This window comes from Naumovozyma dairenensis, chromosome 4 (assembly GCF_000227115.2).
Source record: "Naumovozyma dairenensis CBS 421 chromosome 4, complete genome".
Lineage (NCBI taxonomy): Eukaryota > Fungi > Ascomycota > Saccharomycetes > Saccharomycetales > Saccharomycetaceae > Naumovozyma > Naumovozyma dairenensis.
Genome location: NC_016482.1, coordinates 984,343 through 1,007,917, shown reverse-complemented (window position 1 = coordinate 1,007,917; position 23,575 = coordinate 984,343). Strand labels below are relative to the sequence as shown.

The following is a 23,575-nucleotide window of genomic DNA, read 5'->3' as shown; positions in this document are numbered from 1 at the left end:
GAAATAAAATTAATACAATTGAATATCCTTTATTTAAAAACAGTACTAAAAATTTACGAGTATGATAATATATTTTTCAAATTATATTGTTTGTTTTACGTTAAATTAAATGACGAAAAAAAAATTATTACTAATAATGAACAGAGAATATTTGTTTGTTATTTTTCAATAATTTTAAGCATCTTCTTCAACGACAACAGTTTGTAAACCCTTAGCAGAGGCAACGAAGACTGGTTCGACGTAAGAAAACAATGGGTTCTTAGCATCTTCTTCTTCATTTCTCTTTCTAGAGATTCTTAATCTCATTCTGTATTCAACACCTTTGATACCTTTCTTCCAGATGGCTTGGTTTAATTCTGGAGCTAAACGGACATCATCAGTACCCATGTGTAATTTAGCAAACTTCTTGATTTCTCTGACAGCTCTTGGAGCTCTCTTCTTGAAGGAAACACCGTGCAACTAAATTAATAAATTGGTTTTGGAAAAAATATTCCCAAAAACATTATAATTGTTAGTAAAAAAAAGTTCTTCCATTAATAGAAATCTATTTTTTGAATATTTTTATTGTTCCTTATATTGTATGATAGTAGTAAAAGATATTGTTTCGAAATTTGTATTGCTCCCTCACGATCTAGTAACTCTCGATACTCTGTAAGCTTATCTCTGGAAAAAAAATAATCTGTATTTCTGTCGTTTTTTTTCAAGTTCGTCGTTCATAATAATATTGCATTCACGTTAATGAATCTTCTCTTCATTTTTTACCATCTCATACTCGTGCTAGATCAATAAATAAAAAACATTCCAGATTGGGATATTTTCTTAACATACTCTTTTGTGCAAGTTGATAGTATATTCACGGGTGACAACGTCTTTCAAACCAGCCATTTTTTCGTTAGATTGTATTCTGTTTGTTCAGCTATTGATTCAAGATTTAGAAAAATAATAGTGAATTTCCAATTGTGCTTACTTTTAACTATGAAATTTCATATACATGTTTGTAAATTCTATCTGCCCATCCATCCACCAATCCTCAGTTACGTTAGATTCTCCCGAGTAACGCCCCTCCGAGAGAGAAGGTTAGGCAGAAACAGAGTGGTGAGTCTCTGCTGAAGCTAGAAGGAAGTGTTGGGTCGGGAACCCGATTCTGTAGGTGGGATGTCCCCAGGATTGCCTCCTGGGCTCAAACTGGGAGGGAGCACCAGCACTATAAGAGTAAGAGAGACTGAACCTATTTCTTGACCCGGCCCGTCCCCTGTGTCCGCACCGCTCAACGGGCTATCTTTTTCATTTTTTGTATGTTCGGTCAAATACAGATCTCAAATAGTAAGGTGCACGGATGTTTAAAGCACCTGGTGGTGTATGGGTGTAAATACAAGTCATAAGTAGTCACAAAAAGTGGAAAAAAATGAAAAATGAAAAATGAAAATATTAAGGGATCGCATACTATTTCAACTACTGAAAAGGACAAGACAATACATATATGTGAAATACTACATGACAAGTACTCTCGACGTCTCCAATCTTCAACGAAACGACTCATGCGACGCTGAACAACAATCATTATTTTTCTACTTTAGATTGCAAGAAACAATATTAGCTTTCTTTCCCTGCTTTATTTATTATAGGTACAATCTGCTAGCCTGAACCTTTTTAAAAAACATAAATTTGCGATGACATCAGCAACCATTCCTCATGATCCTAACGAAATTTACAGACAAACACAATCACGCATATACAGCTTACAAGAAACAATTTTAGACTCCACAAAAGATGTCAGAGGAAACCATGATTCAACAGGAAAAGCCGCGAATATGCTCGATGACCATTTGAAATTCGATGCTTTAATGGCTGAAAAGACTCTAAAGAAGACAAATGAATATTATACAAATTCAATAATTCCACTTTTAAAATTAAATGAAGAAATATATAAAAATAAAGTACTATCAAATATTGGGACTTTGCAATATCATCCAACAAAAACAGGAAAATTCTCTCGATCAAGACATAATACTGATGAGAAGCTATTATTAGAACCTCCCTCTTTATTGTATTATAATCAAGTTTATGAACGGAATATGCCACCACCTTTCCTTCCAGCATTAGGTCTAAATCATATACATTCGTTACTTACAGTACATGTATTGTATGAACAACTATATGACCTTTTTAATGAATCTACTTCACCTCGAGTAAATAATAATGAAATTTGGGGGAGCGATATATATACAGATGATTCAGATCCACTTCTAGCATTGAAACATTGTGGATTTTCTATTCCTAACAATAAAAATAAAGATAGGAGTTATAAACATCCAAGTTCAGGTTCAAATAACGAATTTAGAAGAACTCCAGCCAATTTAGAGAATCCAGATAATGTTAAAGGTGAAAGTTATATTTCAACAAGTAAGAAATTCGATTTAGATATAACGATACTATATTTGCAACCTTTACGCTATTATCCACCGATGTATAGAAACGGTATATGGTCCAGAAGTTGGGGGGAAATGTCACAATTTGCTCTTGAAATGGATGATGAATATTGTGCTCCTCATGATGGGCTATCTTTTGGTATCTATGAACTCGTTATTAAACCAAGAGACGGATGATTAAAATCACGAAGTATATAAGTATATACTAGCATTATAAAGAATTCTTTTGTAACATCTGTAATTGTAATATCTCGATGTACCGACCTAAGAGCAAAAGGTATACTGTTTCGCTTGAAATCCTTTAAAAGTCCCAATTTCGATCCTTTAAAATATTACCGAGAAAAAAGGCCAAACAATGGCTACCTTTAAATACTTAACAATACATAATGTACAACAATCACGAATACTTCTATGTTGGCACTACACTTTCAGAAGGTTCGAATATACTGTACAAATCTATTATTATTCAATCCCTAAATAAGGAAAGAAGGTTTTCCAAACTATCATGCTTAGAGCAAGAAAACTTGATTCGTTTCAATCACCTGGAATCAATGCAATCTTACCGATCACGGAATCTGAAAAATTAATTATATCTAAGAAAAATGGTGAAATAGAAGTATATATCCGCGAAGATTCCAAGTATAGATTATTTCAAACGTTTCCAAATTTTCTAGCAAATACAATATCCACTAATGATAAACAAATTGAAAACCTTTATTATTCGGAACGATTAGCAACCATATTTGTACATTGTAATTCTACCTTACTGCTTCTTAATTCTACAAATTTACAATTATATGATCGAATACATGATAAGAGAGGAATTAAAAAATGTTGGCTATTAGAATCTTATCCAATTCCAATGCAAAAAAAGCATGCTAGTCAAAAAAAACAAGAAGAAGATCATAATGATGACGATGATGAGGCTCCTTGTAAGGTAATGACATTCTTATTATATGTTACTACAAAATCTAATAGAATAAGATTACTGATATGGGATGAACGACATTACCAAAAAATGGTAGAAATTGGTTTACCCAGTTCGAAAGAAACTTTACTATCAGCAGAAATTCTTGATTTGAAAACAATTGTATTGGCAACAAATAAGGGAATTTATACATGGTCATATTATGATGAGAGACCAATTCTAGAACGAATTGATAAAATTGTAAGGAGAAAATATCCCAAAGGTATAGTACCTGCTCTTAAAATGCTGGAACAATCATGTAAGAAATTCGATAAGACAGATTCCTTACCTTCGCAAGATAATGATGAATATGATACGAAATCGATCAGTCGACTTTCCCGAAAATCTAGCATATCTACTTTTTGGAATACAACAGCACTAAGCCGACATCCTGCTTTTAGAACAGATATGAAATATATTTTCAAACCAAACATAGATCATCCTCCTGTTATTATTGATTGGAAATCAGGGTATTTATTCAATATAAGTATAGAAAAAAAGGTTCCGGAATTACTCCTTATCTCTAATAATGTTCAATTCTTTGAATGGAATTCACAATTCCCAAATATTCAATATTTATCTTCTGATATTTTAATTATGAACAACTCCAAAACACTCCGATTTGTTGATTATAGACATGGGTTTACATTTTTGGAAGCAATGATCGAAAAGGGTATTAAAAAGGTAGTGAATTTATGGGGTATTCATTTCCTAGTCTGGACAAATGATGATGAAATTTGCTTCTACAAATATCAAGTAGATGATGGACCTATTCGTGAGGAGCATTCAAGAACCCTCGAATCTGTTACCACATCTGCTGATCAATTAAAAGAAGAGACTGAATCGATCTGTAGTACAAATCATAATTCTAGTTTTAATCAACTTTGGCACAAGGTGATTTTTTATAAATACTTTCTAAACTCCCCTTCTTCTTTGGAATTATGCGAATCAAACGATCCAGAACAATCCCTAGATATATGTGCTATGAAATTAAGAGATTATACAGTAATCTGGTGTTTATCAATAGTTGAAAAACTACGAATGCATATTTCAGTTTTAAAAAGAAATGGGTTCAACTGGGAAAGTGATCCAGATATTCGATATTTACAAAATTACATCCTAAAAGGTATATTTGAAACGTTTACTGATTTTTGGGCACCACCCCAATTAGTAATTTTGAAAACTTTTCCCTATAAAGTTGCTAGGTTAGTAGAAGATATAACTGGTCAAATACATAGTTGTTTCCCTACAAAAACAGATGATACCACATTCGAAATACCACCAACTAGTTTAAGAAATTGGTGTGTACCGTATTTGATTGATATGAGGCGACATATCAAAAACTTAATCGGTAAAGATAATAAGTCACAAGAAATAATATGGCATTGTTATGATAGAAGTATTAAACAAACTCTGGAGTTTTTCTTAGTGGATAAACACGATGGAAATATTGATACAAACACCATGTTAAAATTATTGGATATGGTATTATTTGAAATATATTTCGATTATGCTCCTAATATGGTTGGACCTTTCATTAGTGTCCCCAATATGTGTGATTTTTCTATTGTTTTCGATAAATTGAAAAGTCGACATATGTTTCAAGAATTAATAGATTTTTCGTACTTAAGGGGAGAACATGATAAGGCTCTAGAGTTTCTCACTAATTTAGAAAACGAAATTGAATTTAGTTCAAAAATACCTAATTTGAATGAAAAAATCAAAGCATTAGTAACTTTTTATCTGAAGAAACTTCCTAATGAATATCTCGAAACAATTTTCAAATATACTAATTGGCTTCTAGAACACAATAAAAATGACAGTCATGATCTACTCTTATTGATTTTCCTGAATGATAGTATTACTAGGGATGCGTCTAAAGTATACGAATACATAAATGATAAAGATAAAGAACTATCTTTACAATATTTGGAATTTACTGTGGGAACCTTAAAAAGTAATGATCCAATGGCTCATATGACTTTAATTGAGAGATATTTGGAGAACTTAAATGAACCCACCACAAGAAATAAATTACAAGGGATGCTAGAGAAAACGTCTGTATACGAACCTAGGTCAGTTCTTGAATTATTGGATGATAAGATTAAGTTTGATTCTAGTTCTAGGAACGACAATAGTGTATTCAAAGATGATGATGACTTGAAATTTGTTAAATTTCTAAAGACGTATTCTTTCCAACGATTGAATCAACACGAAGAATCTATTGATCTTCTTTTCACTGAACTGTCAGAGTATAAGTTAGCTGCCGGATATTGTAGTAGGGTCTATGAACATTCTTCAGATGATGGTAAGACTATTTTGTTGTATCTTTTCAAGAAGATAACCGCTATTAAAGAAATAGAAAAAATGCAGTCATTCCTTATCCAATTCCTAGAAGAATTCAGTTGCAAATTGGATGTTATTTTTCTGTATAGATCAATCCCGTCGTCATGTAATATGAAAAGTATTGGTGATATTTTACTAAGATCAATAAAATCATTGTCAATCAAAAAGGATGAAAAACGTATGCTCAAGAATTTATTGCATGTGGAACTTATTAATATCACCAATGAATTATGGACAAACTATTCTCAGTATGGTGTTCTGAATGATTCTTATAAATGTTCAGTTTGTAGAAGAAATTTTTCAACACTTAATACGGATACTGTTTGTTGGTTTACAATCCATGGTAAGAACGTATATACCCATTCTAGTTGCGCCAAAACGTTACAAAAAGACACGGGATATTGACTTATGAGAAATCTACTCTACATTAACCAATAAGGGGGTTAGTTATATATTATCCATAAACGCTTTATAGAGTAATAATAGACATTTTTTTATTGATATCTCTCATGTTGAATGTAGATAATAGCCTTCCAAACACGCTGGAAAAATGAAAATATATATATGTTAAGCTCTGGACTAGAAATAAAATAGATCGATTTTTCTTATTATACAAAAAATAATAATAATAACTTTGAATGATGACTAAGGATGACGAACAAAAGATCTTCGTCTTGTTGTGGCTTGCATATTTTCTTAAATGGTTGCTAATGAATCGAATAAGACAGAAATACTTTCACCGTAATGATCACGACGAATACATTCAGCAAAAATTGGAGATACATCAATGACGACCAATTTTTTAGAATTCAAACTTTCTTGAGGGATTGGATACGTATTAGTGACGATAATTTTATGAATATATTCACATTTTTCTAATTCTTGTAAACAATCACCTGTAAATATACCATGCGTAGCTACGACATAAACTTTCTTAGCACCACAATTTTGAGCCATATGTTCAGCGGCACTAATGAATGAACGAGGACTATCTACCATATCATCTAAAATAATGGCAGAACGATCACGAACGTTACCTACCAAAGTAATCAATTGTTCTTTTTGTAATTCTTCAATTTCCTTTTCATCTTCAGAATCAACGGCATCATAAGTACCACCTAACGCATAAGAATCACTAGCGACAATAGAGGGAGCGTCATCACTATCAGATTCCAAAGCTGTATCATTGTCATCATTCTTATTATTCTCAGTTTCATCTTCCTCATCATCACCAATGACATGACCATTACGGATTCTTGCAGTTTGAATTCCATTAGTCAAAATGATATTTTCCTCTTCATTAGGATCGTCTCCTTGTCTTATAATTGGTTTATTTTTCCTCAACATAGATTGTTTCCTTAATCTCAATTGTTGTAAATCTCTATTTTGAGAATAAATATCCTTAGCACGACGACGATCAGTATGAATCATAGCGAAATTAATCTTCAAAGCATCAGCCAATGCAGTAACTCTTTTAGTCCCACCTGGATTTTTTGAAACAACCACTGCATCTTCATAATCTTCCACATTTTCTCTAATCCATTTTGCCAAACTTGGACCACCATAAAGATTATCCACTGGTTTAGTGAAGAATCCTTGCATTTGAGAAGCATGTAAATCCATGGAAACTACATGGTCAGCCCCCGCCATGACTAATAAATTAGCCAACATTCTCGCAGTGATGGCACCTCTATGTTTTTTCATCTTACATTGTTTTGAGTAAGGGAATTGTGGTATGACAGCTGTAATTTTCCTAGCGGATCCACCTCTACAAGCAGAGACAAGGATTAATAATTCCATGATGTGATCATTGATGGTGGGTGAGCCAGATTGAATGACATAGACATCTTCGTCTCTTACTGATACACCTATTTGGACTGAAGTTTCACCGTTGGCGAATTTCTTTAAGGTACATGGTGCTGGTTCAATACCTAGTCTTTCACAGACTAGTTTACCTAATTCAGGATGGGAGTTACCGACGAAGATTTTGCATTTACGCATTGCTTTGAGATGAGATAAGAGGACGAGTTGTGTGTGTGTTGCTGCTGTTTGTTAGAGCACCTAATATAGGAGACTGGAATGGAGACGTTTCAGTTCAATTAAGATTGAAAGGAAAGCAAAGAAAGAAAATGAATTATACGATACGTAAGAGTATACATAATACAGATTGCATATATACTTTTAATTAAAGAAGTATTGATTAAAAATTACGTATAGATTGCAATTTGCTAAAATCCTGTTAACGGAAAAAAGGATGATCCCGTCCATCATCAAACTGCAAGTCAAAAAGGTCTAAACCTTAGCATTAAAGCGTTAAGCATAAAGAGCATAAGTTAAAGGTGAAAAATTCACGTAAAAACTCATCGAGAAAATTTTCAAAAAGTTTTTTTTTTTTGTTAAAAAAAAAACCGAATATGTATTACCCGGATGTGTAAGCCCTAAACAATAGGGCTTATAGTTAACTAGGGCATTTTACATATTTGTTCAAAAACAAACAGGGCTTTAGTTTAATTTCCGGGTAATGCAAAGGTACCGCCTTCTACTTTCGTACGTACGTTTTAATGAGGCCCGTTCCTATTTTAACTTTCTCTTATCGTCAAATCTTCGAGGAAAACAGGAAAGTCTTCTATACGTACGTATATATGTTGAGAATTTCAATATTTTTCAGTTTTAAGATCAGCTCAGTTGCATACGTACGTACACATGTAGTAGTTCTGTATATACATAGAAACACCATTATTGTATATACTTATATGTAAGTATAGCATAACAATTGGAAAAGCAAGACAAAAAAAACTGGATACTCGTACGTATTAGTAATACTATATTGAATGTTTTCGAGGACATATTTAAGTGCATCAACATCAAACGGCTCATCATCATCATCATCCTCATCATCTCCATCTAAGATCCGTCATCATCATGATTATACTGGACATAGTGGTAAGAAGGAGATACCAAAAGTTTCCTATTTTGATATTAAAGTGGAATCACCATACGAGGATTTAATATTAATTCAAGGATCACCTTTGGAATCTCAACCAATTTCATTGAATGGTAAATTAATAATAAGATTAAATGAAGATATTATAGTCAAGAAGATTGGATTAAAACTTTTTGGTAATTTTAAGTTAGATTTTTTACAAACTAATAATAATGGGTTGACTAGTATTGTTAAGGAAAAGAAGAAGATTTTGGAATGTCAATGGGATAATCTTTTATTAAATTCAAAGGGTCGTATGATTATTGGTAATGAATATTTTACATATAGTCATGCACAAGATAATGTGAACGTGGGTATGGGTATGAATGTGAATGTGAGTGAAGATGATAGTACGAATGTTAAGAGAACAATATCATCTCCAGTTATGATGAGTAGATTTATGAGGAGGAAGCCCTATTCGAGTCAAATCTTAGAAATTCCATATGTAAATACTTCTGAAGATAATGAAGGGGGTGGTGAAAGACGATATATTGGAACGCCATTTAATAGAACCATAACGAAGGAAGATAACAATAATGTTTCGACATATTTCCATTTAAGGAAAGGGTATTATGAATTACCATTTAATATTATGTTACCTAATGAATTACCTGAGACCATTGAAGGGTTACAAAGTGGTAGTGTATTGTATAATTTTGAAGGACATATTGATAGAAGGAAAAAATCCAGTATATCAAATTTAATGAAAGACAATGGGACTAGTAGTAGTAGTAGTAATAGTAATAGTAGTAGTAATAGCACAAGTACAAGTACAAGTATGAATGGTACTACGATGAATCGAACTAAACAACAACGGGCATATGATATTATAACAGCGAATATGGGGAATCGAATGTTTTGGAAATATAAATATTTGAGAATATTACGTACATTATCTATGGATAATTTAGCGATGCAAGAAGAAATTTGTGTTGGTAATTCATGGAAGAATAAATTACAATATGAAATCAGTATACCTAGTCGTGCTATTCCCATAGGTAGTATGACACCAATTAATATTAAGATATTCCCATTCCAAAAGGGGTACATTTTAAATAAGATTAGTGTTAATTTGAATCAATATTACAGTATGAAGGATTCTAATAATGAAGTATATGATGATGAAGTTACAATTTTCAAACAATCTATGACTAAGTTTGGTAATCTAGTGGAGAATGAAACTAATATGTTAGTTGATAAATTTGAACTTTCGAGTAATGTTAAGATACCCAATAATTTGAAGAAATTGACACAAGATTGTGATTTAAATGATGATTTAATAAGAGTTTTACATAAGTTAATTATAAGGATACATTTGAAAAGGCGATCAGACGATGATGATGGGATGAATGGGAATAATGGATTTAAAAGTTTAGAAATCAAAGCTAATTTGCCTGTTTTATTATATATTTCACCACAGGTTTATTTGGAAGGTCGATTAGTCTTATTTGATCAACAAAATGGTAAAATACATTTCCGACCTAACGAATTTGTGCCAATTTTCTCGCATGATAATATAGTGAATAATGCTAATGGGAATACGATTGTAAACCAATTTAGCTATGAACCGGAGTTACCTCCGCCTAATTATCAAGATCATGGACAAGATCGGTTATTACAACATGATGTGCCTATAAACGCACATTATGATGATAGTATTCAAGAGAATATAATGCAGAGAGATACCACCAGGGTGCTGACGGACACTACGTCTGCTCCTACTACTTGCAGTAGTCTATCATCGACCTATGATAATGCGCCAAGTTACCAAGAATATGAGTTACCGGAATACGAGAGTTAACACACCGTCCGGCGTACAAGTGTATCTACAAGGGATATCAGGGTTTACATATATATAGTGTAATATGATACAATATAATCCGCAGTCTGCCTGTGTGTGTATATATATATATATATATATATATATATATAAGATATCGGAGAATACATACAAGTAAGTAAGGATAAGAAATTAGGGGACCGGACCACCGGGGTTACGGGGGCTGTTGTTGTTCCCCGCATGCCGGGCATCGGATCATCGTCATCTGCGCTTGCGCATGCGTCGGCGTGGTCGTGGTCGTGGGTATCACGGTCACAATATCGGTATAGTTTATAGTATACATATACAATGATGAGGTGGTGGGGACCCCTGTCTCGGGCTCTGTCCCTGTCCCTGTCCCTGTCCCCATTCTGTCATGCTTGGGGTTGGGGTTCCCACTTTGCGTTCCACTTTGCGTTCCACTTTGCCTTTGGGATTTGCCCCGCAGTGTGTATGTGTATGTGTATGTGTATATGGGGTTGTGGTGTCCCAACAATATGTGAGAGGTCAGAGGTGGGGCTAACGGAGTCTCCGATAATATATTGAAGGATATAATATTATATACTCTATACATATATATATATATAGGTGTGTGTGTGATGAGTGGGGGCGAGACACCTCGGAACTATATGGTTATTGTTTATTGGTATAGTTAGTCCCTATCTTGTCTTATCTTATATATATATACGCCCCTTCCAGTATATTCTGCCATATCATACAAATATATACAGACCGGTCTTAAATTGTTGATTCCTTCCTTAACACAGCCCTGTATACAGTAATAAGAAGAACAACAAATATTCATAGACAATGGCTGTCGATGGTGATCATGATAACAAGACCAATGATTTACCCAATTCCAAGTCCACATCTCTTACGGAACATATACCTATGCCTATGCCTATGCCTTCTTCTTCTTCTTCAGTCTCCTCAACATCTTTAGCTTCTTATTCGGGGACCTCAATTGGTAGTGATAACCATCCCCCACAACCTCTAGATTCTTCACCAAATTGCTCATCAAGTAATAAAAACATATCTCCACCAAAAACTGGAATATTCTCCAAAAGATTTATTTGTTCCTTTTGTGCAAAGGCATTCTCAAGATCAGAACATAAGATTAGACATGAAAGATCTCATACAGGGTTTAAACCCTATAAATGTTTACTGTGTGATCATAGTTTTGTCAGAAGTGACCTAACAATCAGACATCTTAAAACTGTTCATAAAGACCAAATCAATTTGCTTCAGAAAGATAATCTTAAAAATGAAGATCCTTCTGAATTCTCTCAAACTTCCATTGAAACAATTATTAGATCTTTAATTAAAATTGATCATTCAGATAAAAATTCAAATTCAAATATTAAACATATTTCTGACAAAAATTTGAAAATAAAAACAAACTCCGAAATAAATAATAATAATAATAATAATAATAATACCAAAAGGAGGAAGAACAAAAAGAGGAAAAATAAACAAAAGGACATACATAACATTCTTGTACGTTCTCCTTCTCCTACTTCTTCTTCTTTGTCTTCCCTCCAACAACAGAAACATGATCATCAGTCTGTACCTCCCTTCTCCTCTTCTTCCTCCTCTTTAATACCAAGTATTTCCCTGATATATCACAATAAGAAATATCCAAATGGTAATCAAATTGGGAAAGAAAAGGATCATCAAGATATAAAAATAAAACACGAAATTGATGAAAGTGTATATTTATATTTGATCTCCAAATATAACAAAGAGGTTTTCCCATATGATTTGAAACAAATAAATCATTTAACTCAATTGAGTTTAAATCATTTATTAAACACTGATCATTCAAAATCATTATTATTAAAAAACATCAAAAAAGATGTTATGGAAATAAATTCACCCTCTTTATTATTATCATTATTATCTTTAGGTAAATTAGAATCATCTCCTTTGGAAAAATCAAGAAATGATTCAGAAAAATTATGGCTATTAAGTTTAAATGAAGCTAAAGAATTGGTTCCAAATTCAAATGAAAATATTGAAATTATAATAATTACTTATTCAATATTATCTCATATCTTATTATGTTCTTATTCTTCCCTTTCTCCTACGTCTAAATCATCAAGTAAGATTTATTCTTTGGACAACATAATAAACTTTTTAGATCTACATTTTCAAAATATATTAAACATTATTATTGATAACAATGCGTCAACAAATGATAACCTGCTTCGTTATCTTTGTGATAATAATGATACTGGTGAAGAAACTTTTTGGAATATCTTTAATCTATGGGTTTCTTTAATCAAAATAACCAATTCATTCAATGACACATCATTAAAAATTTATAAATGGTTCACTAACCAAACTTTAATTGATAAAAATGACACCACTGGTAATAACTATAAAGAAAATAATGAAGATATAAAATTAATTGAATTATTAATAACTAATAAATCTACCTCATATATTGAATTTAATGGGAAATTCATATTAAACAGTTTAGCAAATTCTTTATATTGTGAATCAATATTAATGACTTCTTTACCAAATACTTATAATGGAAATTTCCAATCTTTAAGAGAATATCATAATAGTTTAATCAATGCAAACAAAAAAGTTTCAATGTTTGCAAATTCAATTTTACGTACTAATAATATTCATCACAATCAGCCATCAAAAAATCATGATCCACATGTGTTTTCAACAATACAAAATTTGAAAAACTGGAAATATAATATTTTGTTACCAAATTGTCCAGATAAATTCATACCATTATTATCAGAATATTTAATCCCCATTTTATCAAATGAACATTGGTTATTATGGGAAGTAACTTGGTTGGATTTTTTAAGAATATTAAGATCACCAGTACTTATATCAAGAAATGGTGTTTTAGAAGATCCTAGTAGTTCAATTGCAAAAATAAAAACAAAGAATAATGTATCCTTGCAAAATCATACATTGTTATCAACACCAACTATGAAAAAACCATCAATACAATATCCTCGTCTTAATCAATCTTGGTATATCGATGATTTTTTAAACATAATTCACCCAACTGATAGTTCTTTGATTTTAAATAATTTAGGAATTTGTGTCATCCCTATTCTAATAAATTTACTTACCATAACCACCACATCAACAGCTACGAATGAACAACAATTGGAAGATAATGAATTGATCATTAATGAAAAATTTATAAGATTAATCGTGGATATAATAATATTCCAATTGAAAATTTGTTCTTGTGATTTAATTGTACCATTCCCAAATGCATCAAATCATACTTTAGGATATTTGAAAAATCCAATAATTCAAATGTTATTCTTCGTTTGGTATTCTATCATTATGAATCATACAAAAAATAATAACAAAGATAATAAGGAATCTGAAGATCATGAATTTCAATGTATTTCATTTTTCATTAATCATTACATTAAAAATCCAAATAAAAGAATTAATATTGACGTATTATTTGAAAAGGATTTATCAATCATATTATTTGATCTTAATTCAATGGAATTTAAGGGTTATCATTATCTTTTAAAATTTATTTCCACATATTTCATTGAAGAAATTATTAAAAAAAAGTTATTGATATCTCCTTATCTAGATGATTTAACAAAAAGTAAATTAATGGAAATGAGTTCAAGAACTTTACATGCTTTAGATTTGAAATTGAAACATACTACTAGGCCACACACTAGAATTCATTCACAACAAATATCATTCAATAATGCCAGTACTGATAATCCAAATTTTGTCCCTAATACCATCATCTCCATTAACAATGCTCGTACTACTACTAGTCGTCCTTCAAGTAATAATATTCCATTAAACGAACATAAAAATAAAATAACTACTATAACCGCAGATCAACATAAGCCGTTAAATAAAATTCCTTCAATATCCACTACTATTGAACCGACAGCGACAGCAACAGCAACAGCAACAACAAACGGAAAAAGAAAATGTTCAATTGCCGAAATTATTAATGATAACAATTCTTATGATATTGATACTGAAGTAAACCAACAAAATGATAATAAAAGATTAAATTTTCAACAACTTCCGTCAATACAACAATCAAACTATACTTACGCGAATTGCAACACATCGCCAATAAGAATAACTAATAATTATTACTCTAATCAACGTTTGCCGTTCATTCTAAATCCAAGAAGATATTCATCTTTAGACATGTCTCCTAAGAAGAACCCAACTCCATATTCAGCAAATAGCTCATCTCGCGATGGTATCGTTACTACAAATGGCAGTGCAACCATGGACAACCCAACAATTGATAATAGTAACAATGATACTATCAATAATGGTATTTGACTACCAAGACCATCTTCCTTTCTCATATATTCATTTCCATGACTATTCCAAATAATCATATATTCTTACATACTTTTAAATTTTCTTGAACATAAAAAACAAGCAATATTTTTCCACTGATGATCTCACTGCAAGTAGTATTCATGATATTACAATACGAAGAAAATCAAATATAATAGTTTAGTAATATATATGATTGAATGAATAAGTGACCGAGTGAGCTTCCTTACTCGTCTGACAGTACTGACGATCCAAAATTTATGAAAAGGTCATTCATAACAAACGCGAGTATACTTTCAGTGGCTGTGTCAAGTTACTTTCACTATAAAAGATATCCATAATATTCTCTAGTGCTTAATTTTAGTATAGGAATAGTATATATTACTACAAAAAAAAGAAAAATTTTAGATAGACAGAACCTTTAGTTACGTAATATTATTTATTAACGAATAAGAAGAAATTTTGATTAATAGACGAAACCTAAGATCTTACCAGAGACATGCTTTCTTCTAGCTTCTTCATGATCCATGATACCAGCAGATGTAGTCAAGATAACGAAACCAAATTGTCTAGCTGGTAATAAATTAGCTGTCCATTTTTCAATATCATTAATCTTGACGTTAAATCTTGGTGAAATGACACCACATTTATTTAATCTACCGTTTAATTGAATCACTATCTTACCTGATCTATGATCATCAATATATTCAAATTCACCAATGTAACCTAGAAAGAAAAAAAATTAGCAAATAAAACCCGTAAGTTTATTATTATTTAATAAAATGTTAGTAATTGGAAATTTCATAAACCAAAGGGAGCATACGCACAAACACAAACATAAGAACAAGAACATAAAAAAAATGAAAAATTGTAGAGGGAAAGTAAACGATAAAAGAAATCACATTTATTCTATGACCATCGTGTAAGAATCGATCCCCCTTTCTAAAAAAAAGAATAAACTTTGTTTAAAATTAATATCCCGGACACTTAAAGGACTGTAAGGGACTGACAAAAGTTTGGAAAAAAGATTTTCCACCGACAAACAATCTAGTTATCAGTCCGGGGTGTTCTCGTTTTGTTTTTATTGCGTTTTGTGTATGGAAAGAAGACGGAAAGAAAAACATACCATGCTTTTGCATAACTTGTAAGAATTTAATAATGACTTTGGAAGATGGTCTTATCATGACTTGACGCTTACCGGTCTTTTCAGCGTTGTTAATGGCATTTAAAGCGTCAGCTAGAACAGAGGAACGAGTCATTCTTTTTTATATCTTGGGCCAGAATATTTTGGAGAAGTTAGTAAATACAACGTACATTATGTAATCAATCATAGAACTACTTTTTGGTTTAGAATGGGACACACAAAATTGAAAGAAAAATAAGTTGGATATATTCTATTATCATCAAATAATAAGATTTATAACATAGATAAGTGTCCATCAATTTTCCTTTTCTCAAGGAACAATGAGAGGGATTTAACTATATCTTAAACTAATTGAAAGGTATCAAACTCCCATACCTTCTGTAATATGAACATATTCGACGGAATATAGAACATTTACTGAACTCCTAACTTACAATTGGATTGACACTATTAGTAATGATATGGGACAATCTTGATTCTTTCAATTGAAATCTTACCTTCTGTTTAACTGGGCGAATAATATGATATTCTTAGGGACGGGGCAACTATTAAAGAGAAGTAAAAGATGAGAGAAAATATCATAACATGAATTCCTTTCTTTCCATAATTGATAAAATGTATGTGTATATCCCATCTAAAAAATGTTTAGTACTTAACCATTGGGATCATACTTTATCTGGATTGGGTATTTGTTTGATTGGTTTTGTGAAAAATTAACGAACAACCAAGCTAAAACCGAAAAGCAGTGACAAGTAATTTAATAAATAAGCATAATTGAAAAGTATAAAGAAATGAAAGAAGTGAAAAACTTTTCCAGTTTATTATTATTCAAAAACTTTTGGAAAAAAAAATAGTTGCGTGGTCCATTACCCGGGTCATAGTAATTTTTTTCTTGTTAGGGTAAGGTTTTTTAGCCATAACTTGGTGAAAGTGTCAGTTAATCAGTTATGAAAAGAGATAATTACTACTGCAACTAGAACAATAAGAACCAATTTCTATCATATATGGCTAATTTAGAAAACTATGGCTAAGATAATTTCGGGAGGCGTTTCCACCTTTGGAAGCCCTCTCGAAAATATGTGTTCGGAGCTAACGAGCTGGAATTATGAACAACAGCTACAGAAATCCCAGGTAACTTTTCAATGACATTTTAAAAGAGAATAGACTAATATTAAAACAAAATCCTTTTTAGGAAACGATCTTTGTATTATGTTTCTGTTCTGTCAGTTGCGACAACCTTATTTATTTGTAATAAAATATATGTGAATTTTGTTAAGGAGCTAAATTCTATAGAAGATGAAATACAGTATTTCAAAAATAAATAAAACACTTCAACAAATATCGTAACAAAATTTTGTGTAAAAAAAAAAAATATGAGTTAAGATTGTCAAAGGGACAAACATTTCACCTTTCCCCCTTTTAGTCTATATATTCTTTGTACATCAACAAAGTCCAAGATTCAAATCTGAAAACTTACTTCGTGAAATAATCTCTTTACATGGGCGGCTAATTTATTTTATCAATACGCTAGAATTGGCCAAAAACTACAGTTTAAAACATTTTTTAAAGGCTAGCTTACATGAATGAAACATAGGTAAATATAACTTTTTATTTTTACCAAGGGGGGCAAATTTTGAGGATTTCTTCAAACCCACATGTTCTTCGAAGTTTTCCAATAAGTTAACGATTAGTACTCTTAAATCTTTATTAGTCACATTTAACCATTCTTTGATAGAAATTCAACAAGGGTAACGACAATGTCATTAGAAAATTGACAAGAAAATATGGACGGTGAATCATCGAGAATGTGATTTTTCCCGTATTTTGTTTTTGGAATGCAATTCAAGATGGTCATGATAGCTCCAGAAATTAAATCTTCTGTCAATCAGTCATTTGGTTTGTTCGTTATTAACTAAGAATCCTGAAAACAAAAAACCATACGTGCGGCATCAGAGCAACCTGTGATATATTCCTATATCGTGGAAGACAAAATGTGTACATAGAAATGTCAGTTTTTTACTTACAGATAACAGCACTTATAGGATATAGGAGGTTACACACCAGTTAATTTTATCAGCTTGTGAATCTATAGGAGCACGAATCCATATAGTGACAGAGAACGAGAACATGTGACACAGAGCCGCTTTCTGGGCCAATTCAATTCAATTCAAATTCACACAGACGCACACAGCAGTTTTCACGCGAGTCATGTCAACCTGACTCCGACACAAAAGACAGCATCTGAAAAATTTACACTATCAAATGTAGAAGGAACCTGAAAAACCTAATGTCCTGCATGAACAGTGATCATCACATGAAAGATGTATTAGTCAAATTCAGCAACCACTGCTCAGATAAATTTACTATCCATTCATCCTAGGATTTCAAACCACATCTATATATTACCTTCCACAGAAAGGTATATAAATATTCAAGCAATTCTTCCCATGTATTTCAATTTTCGATAACATTCCTCTTATTTTCATCAATTATCATTCAAAGCTCCTCGATAAAGTCACCAAAATAATCTCCTCGACATACTAGACTGCTATCATTTGAACAATGTTAAAAAATATTGATTATCGGAAGAAATTCTTCCCACATTTAAGAATCTTACCTGAAGATATTAACGCCGAATCTGGTGCCAACTATGATGATGATGATGATGATGATGATGATGTATCATCATTAGACGTCATGAGAGAATCTGAAGAAATTACCCAGAGGAAAAAATCGTCTTCTTCTAATTCTGGTGCTGATCTTGAAAGTTTCCATGATGAAAATCATGAAACTTTTGCATCTACTAACGGTGCTACTACAAAATTACAACCTAACATTCCGTACGAATTAAGAGATGAAAATGGTCGTAAATGGTGGAAATATTTCGATGAATTTGAATATAGAATTAACAAAGAATATAGGAAGTCTCGTAAATGGTATGAATTCCTATATCCAAATCATACAACCCATAGTAAAGCGGAAAGAAAATTATTATACAAATTAGATATCGTTGTCGGGTTTTATTTCTTGGTGTTATGCTGGTCCAAATCTGTTGATACAAATAATTATACAAATGCTTATGTGTCCAATATGAAAGAAGATTTACATATGAAAGGGAACGACTATATCCATACGTCTACCATTTCAAACGTCGGTGCTATTGTTTTCCAGTTACCATTCATGTATTTATTACCCAAATATCCTGCTCATATTATATTACCAATGATGGATTTAGGTTGGACTTGGTTCACATTTGCATGCTATAGAGCTAAATCATTATCAGAATTACAAGCTTACAGATTCATTCTTAATGCTTTTGGTGCGGCATATTATCCTGTCTCACAATATATCTTGGGTTGTTGGTATGCACCTGATGAATTAACCTCTCGAGTGTTTTTATTCTTCTGTGGACAACTTTTAGGTGGTGTAACATCGGGTCTTTTACAAGCACGTATTTTTAAAAGTTTAAATGGCGTTAATGGACTAGCTGGTTGGAGATGGATGTTTTTAATCGATGCAATTGCAATCTCATTGCCAACTGCTATCTTAGGCTTCTTCGTTATTCCCGGTATTCCATCCAAATGTTATTCATTATTCTTGACAGATGAAGAAATCAGAATTGCAAGAGTTAGAAACAAAAGAAATCAAATTAAAGATGGTATTGATAGTTCTAAATTGATTTCTTTGTTTAAATGGGATTTATGGAAGAAAGTTTTCTTTACACCAACATTCTGGGTTCTTTTAATATTCGATACATGTTCATGGAACAATATGACTGCATTTAGTGGTTCTTATACACTTTGGTTGAAATCAAACACCAAGTATTCAATTGAACAAGTTAACAATTTAAGTGTTTTGCCAGCATGTTTAGGTTTTGCTTATGTTTTCGTTTGCGCTGCTGGTGCTGATTTATTCCATTGTAAATGGATATTTATGGTATTCGCAGCTATAATGAATTGTATTTCATGTGGATTATTAATCAAATGGGATATTCCATCCAATGCTAAATGGTTTGCATTTTTAACTACATATTTCAGTGTGGCACCATCTCCATGTTTATGGTCATTCATTAATGATTTCTTAAGATTTGATCCGCAAGTTAAAGCTATCACTTGGATTGCTATCTATTCATTTTCTCAATCAACTAATGCATGGATTCCAAATTTAGCATGGCCAACTGTGGAATCTCCAAGGTTTAAAACTGGGTATACTGTTTGTTTGATATTTGGGGCAATTTATGGGGCATGGACTTTTGTTGTATTATATTTTTATAAAAAAAATGAAAGGAAACATGCCTTGGGGAACGGTATTATTTTATATGATAGTTCAAAGCAAGAAAATCCACCATCATTTGTTACTAAGGAAATGGAACAAAGATCTGATGGATATTATTACTTAAAGAAGCAAGCATAAGCTAGTTTATTGTAAAATCTGTCTTTTAGATTTATAGTTGCAGCTACCCGCGCTTGCCCAATACTGAAAGTAGTCATAATTTACTCGGGCAAGTATGTATGGTTAGTAACTATCCATTTTAACATAATTGTACACTATTATTATAACAAACGAATGTTGGACTGCCGAGATTACCTAAGCTGAGAACTTTTCATTAATTCAAAGAATTAAGAATGAATACTTTTTATATTACACTTTTATACCTTTATATACTTTATAAATTTATGAGAATGATCGCTAATCCCGTGTGAAATAGATATATAGAGAGTCCAGAGCAGTAGAAGTCTTATTATGATAATAAAATTAACCATCAATATGCTAGCACCACTTATTATACTCGAACCTTGATTCTTCTCCCTTCAAAAGCAAATTCAAATACCTATAATAAAGAATACAAGAACTAATAATAATAATAACTAACTATTAATGATCAGGAACGGCTGCTACTATAAGAGCTCTTCTACCTTACTGTTATTAACAACAGAAGACTTTATTTCTTTGCTTGGAAGGGTCTGTCTGTGTCTGTGTATGTGTGTGTGTGTGGCAGGGTAGGGCAGGGCAGGCGGGTAACTTTTTTCATTTTATGTCACAGGGATTGATATCTACCCGCGGCTCCCGACAAGGGTACTGTCCTGTAATGAAATTTGTGTATAGTAGGGAAAAATTGACAGTAACTAAACTTGTTTTCTAGATTAGTAGACTAGGCAGAGGTAAGATATATCTTGATAAGTAGGATTGTCAGCGCAGTGGCAAATAAGAATATATATCAAAGAGATCGAATATAGAGGATCAACTCTATCCGTTTCTATACACCTTTAATCTAGTGCAACGCAAATATTTAAAAAAATAGTCCAGTGAAAGAGCATGCATGCTATGCGGTATAGTACAAACGACAAACGAATTTAACACAAATGGATGTCCGAACTGTCAAGGAATATTCGAAGAAGCTGGTGTCGGTACCATGGAATGTACATCACCTTCATTTGAAGGACTCGTAGGTATGTGTAAACCGGGCAAATCATGGGTCGCGAAATGGCTTAGTGTGGATCCTTATATCCCTGGTATGTATGCTATTAAAGTGGATGGGAGATTACCTGGCGAAGTAGTAGAGTTATTACCTCATTATAAACCAAGAGATGGTAGTCAAGTTGAATGATTTGTCACACAGTATGACAACTCTTAAATTGAAACTAGGAAATTTTTGCATATGTAGACTATATAAAAAGTTAAAGAAATAACTAGCATCCAGTATAATAATAATCAAAAAATAATGTATGTGAAATGTTGTAGTAAATAAGAAACGGGAACTAGAACCTACTAGTATAACGTTAGATACAAACACATAACAATAAGCATAATAACTTCCAATCAAAGATATCAATAATCAAGATAGTAAACATACATCTAGCATGATGCTAAGCCGAATATCGAAAACGAACCTGGGTCAACAAGCATGGAGGAACACAGGCCTAAGACATAATTCGAGAATAATATCCAGCATCTTCCCACGAAGACAAGTACATATGGAAACGTTCCAACCAATCTCTGATATATTCATAACATTACATGAAACGTCAGGAATACCATGGCTATTCATGGTACCCATGATGACATTAACTTTAAGATCCCTCGTAACATTACCCCTAAGCATATGGCAACGTAAAAGAATCGTCAAACAACAAGAATTAAGGAAGATAGTCCAGGCAACGACACCGATTTTACAATTGAGGTTAGCAGCCCAAACTTTACAAAAAAAGAAGCAACAGGGTAATGCAATTGCAGGTGAGTTGGCCATGCTATCATCCCCCACGAGTAAAGCATCACTTGTGTTGACACCGGAACAAATTAAACAAATGGCGATAAAGGAAACAAGGAAAAGACAGAAAAAGTTGTTCAAGAAATATAATGTACCTCTATGGAAAAACGTGGTATTACCATTGGTACAAATTCCATTGTGGGTTACCATCTCAATGGGGATAAGGAACTTGGTAGATAGAAGATTCTTCGAAGTTGGAGAACAATGGGCTAAAGATTTCGATATTGATGGAATAGACTTAAGTGGGCCATTGGATCCATTACCTATGCTTGTCCCCATTGTGTTAGGTACATTTTCTCTTTTAAATGTGGAATTTAATGGGAAAATGATGTTGAATAAAGATACTAATCTTGTAGGGATTAAAACTTATACCGACGAATCTACGACCCTGGCTCAAAGTATGAGAAGTATTATGAATGTTTCAAGGATGGGATGTATATTTATGATGGGTGTTTCATCTCAAACATCTATATTATTGGCATTATATTGGATTAGTTCTCAATTTTTTTCATTGGTACAGAATATGATTTTGGACAAAGTATGGCCTTATCAAAGGTAAATGAAAACAATACAAAGTACAAACATGTAAATATAATATGTAAAAAAAAATATGGGAAAGAGTCCCGAAGTATAGACGATTCAATAATGCAAATATGTGGGTTCTGTTTTCTATGGAAAAAATACAAAGCGGCTATAGTTATAGTTATAGCTAAAATAATGGTGATAGTAATATGTAATATACAAAAAAGGGATGAGGTTCCGAATATAGACTAATTAATTAGTTCTTTTGAAGAAATTGTGAATGTATGTATTGTCCCGCAAGGAATTATTTACTATTCTCCTTTCTGTTCTTTCTTTCTATTTCTTTCCTTGTACCCTTCAATAGTTCTAGATGACCTACCCTACTAGCGATCAGTTTTTCTGTAGTTTCAGTCAATGAAGCACTTTTATTCAATTTTTTCAAATGTTGTAATGATTTCTTCTTAGATTTCAATTGTAAAGGTGCAGCCTTACGTAGATTTTTTTGTTTCTTTGTAATACGACGAGGATCTTTTGATTTTTTGGTTACTTTCAAAGCTTTTTGGACCATAATGTGCAATATGATGTGATGATATATTGGCTATGTTTACACTCTCTACTCTATTATATTATAAAATAAGCAGACATGACAAAAATAGTTCAGCTGTTAATACCTAATAAATAACTTAGCCAATTTGATGTCAAAATGTGACAATAATAAACCTTTTTTGGTTTGAAGAAAAGCTCATCGCTAAAAATTTTCCAGATTTGGTGTCTGGG

General features: G+C 32.1%; 11 protein-coding genes across 11 annotated transcripts; 7 read left to right on the top strand and 4 right to left on the bottom strand.

Annotated features, from left to right (window-relative positions):
• Positions 1-174: 174 nt before the first annotated feature.
• Positions 175-387, bottom strand: RPL31A (60S ribosomal protein eL31; the record flags this gene model as incomplete). The annotated part of the gene is made up of 1 exon (XM_003669938.1): positions 175-387. One exon carries the CDS (start codon positions 385-387, stop codon positions 175-177), a length of 213 nt encoding a protein of 70 aa, XP_003669986.1.
• Positions 388-1,670: 1,283 nt separating this feature from the next.
• On the top strand, positions 1,671-2,606 carry RXT3 (Rxt3p; the record flags this gene model as incomplete). The annotated part of the gene is made up of 1 exon (XM_003669937.1): positions 1,671-2,606. The coding sequence occupies one exon, from the start codon at positions 1,671-1,673 to the stop codon at positions 2,604-2,606; it is 936 nt and encodes a 311-aa protein (XP_003669985.1).
• Positions 2,607-2,934: 328 nt separating this feature from the next.
• VAM6 (Vam6p) lies at positions 2,935-6,147 on the top strand (the record flags this gene model as incomplete). Its single annotated transcript, XM_003669936.1, has 1 exon — positions 2,935-6,147. One exon carries the CDS (start codon positions 2,935-2,937, stop codon positions 6,145-6,147), a length of 3,213 nt encoding a protein of 1,070 aa, XP_003669984.1.
• A 291-nt stretch (positions 6,148-6,438) lies between these two features.
• Positions 6,439-7,743, bottom strand: PRS1 (ribose phosphate diphosphokinase subunit PRS1; the record flags this gene model as incomplete). The annotated part of the gene is made up of 1 exon (XM_003669935.1): positions 6,439-7,743. One exon carries the CDS (start codon positions 7,741-7,743, stop codon positions 6,439-6,441), a length of 1,305 nt encoding a protein of 434 aa, XP_003669983.1.
• Positions 7,744-8,573: 830 nt separating this feature from the next.
• ART5 (Art5p) lies at positions 8,574-10,526 on the top strand (the record flags this gene model as incomplete). Its single annotated transcript, XM_003669934.1, has 1 exon — positions 8,574-10,526. The coding sequence occupies one exon, from the start codon at positions 8,574-8,576 to the stop codon at positions 10,524-10,526; it is 1,953 nt and encodes a 650-aa protein (XP_003669982.1).
• An 828-nt stretch (positions 10,527-11,354) lies between these two features.
• On the top strand, positions 11,355-14,864 carry NDAI0D04240 (uncharacterized protein; the record flags this gene model as incomplete). Its single annotated transcript, XM_003669933.1, has 1 exon — positions 11,355-14,864. The coding sequence occupies one exon, from the start codon at positions 11,355-11,357 to the stop codon at positions 14,862-14,864; it is 3,510 nt and encodes a 1,169-aa protein (XP_003669981.1).
• A 466-nt stretch (positions 14,865-15,330) lies between these two features.
• Positions 15,331-16,123, bottom strand: NDAI0D04230 (40S ribosomal protein uS8; the record flags this gene model as incomplete). The annotated part of the gene is made up of 2 exons (XM_003669932.1): positions 15,331-15,590; positions 15,991-16,123. 2 exons carry the CDS (start codon positions 16,121-16,123, stop codon positions 15,331-15,333), a joined length of 393 nt encoding a protein of 130 aa, XP_003669980.1.
• A 2,447-nt stretch (positions 16,124-18,570) lies between these two features.
• VHT1 (Vht1p) lies at positions 18,571-20,421 on the top strand (the record flags this gene model as incomplete). Its single annotated transcript, XM_003669931.1, has 1 exon — positions 18,571-20,421. The coding sequence occupies one exon, from the start codon at positions 18,571-18,573 to the stop codon at positions 20,419-20,421; it is 1,851 nt and encodes a 616-aa protein (XP_003669979.1).
• Positions 20,422-21,328: 907 nt separating this feature from the next.
• SPT4 (transcription elongation factor SPT4) lies at positions 21,329-21,616 on the top strand (the record flags this gene model as incomplete). The annotated part of the gene is made up of 1 exon (XM_003669930.1): positions 21,329-21,616. One exon carries the CDS (start codon positions 21,329-21,331, stop codon positions 21,614-21,616), a length of 288 nt encoding a protein of 95 aa, XP_003669978.1.
• Positions 21,617-21,869: 253 nt separating this feature from the next.
• Positions 21,870-22,835, top strand: COX18 (membrane insertase COX18; the record flags this gene model as incomplete). Its single annotated transcript, XM_003669929.1, has 1 exon — positions 21,870-22,835. The coding sequence occupies one exon, from the start codon at positions 21,870-21,872 to the stop codon at positions 22,833-22,835; it is 966 nt and encodes a 321-aa protein (XP_003669977.1).
• A 267-nt stretch (positions 22,836-23,102) lies between these two features.
• NDAI0D04190 (uncharacterized protein) lies at positions 23,103-23,366 on the bottom strand (the record flags this gene model as incomplete). The annotated part of the gene is made up of 1 exon (XM_003669928.1): positions 23,103-23,366. The coding sequence occupies one exon, from the start codon at positions 23,364-23,366 to the stop codon at positions 23,103-23,105; it is 264 nt and encodes an 87-aa protein (XP_003669976.1).
• Positions 23,367-23,575: the final 209 nt, after the last annotated feature.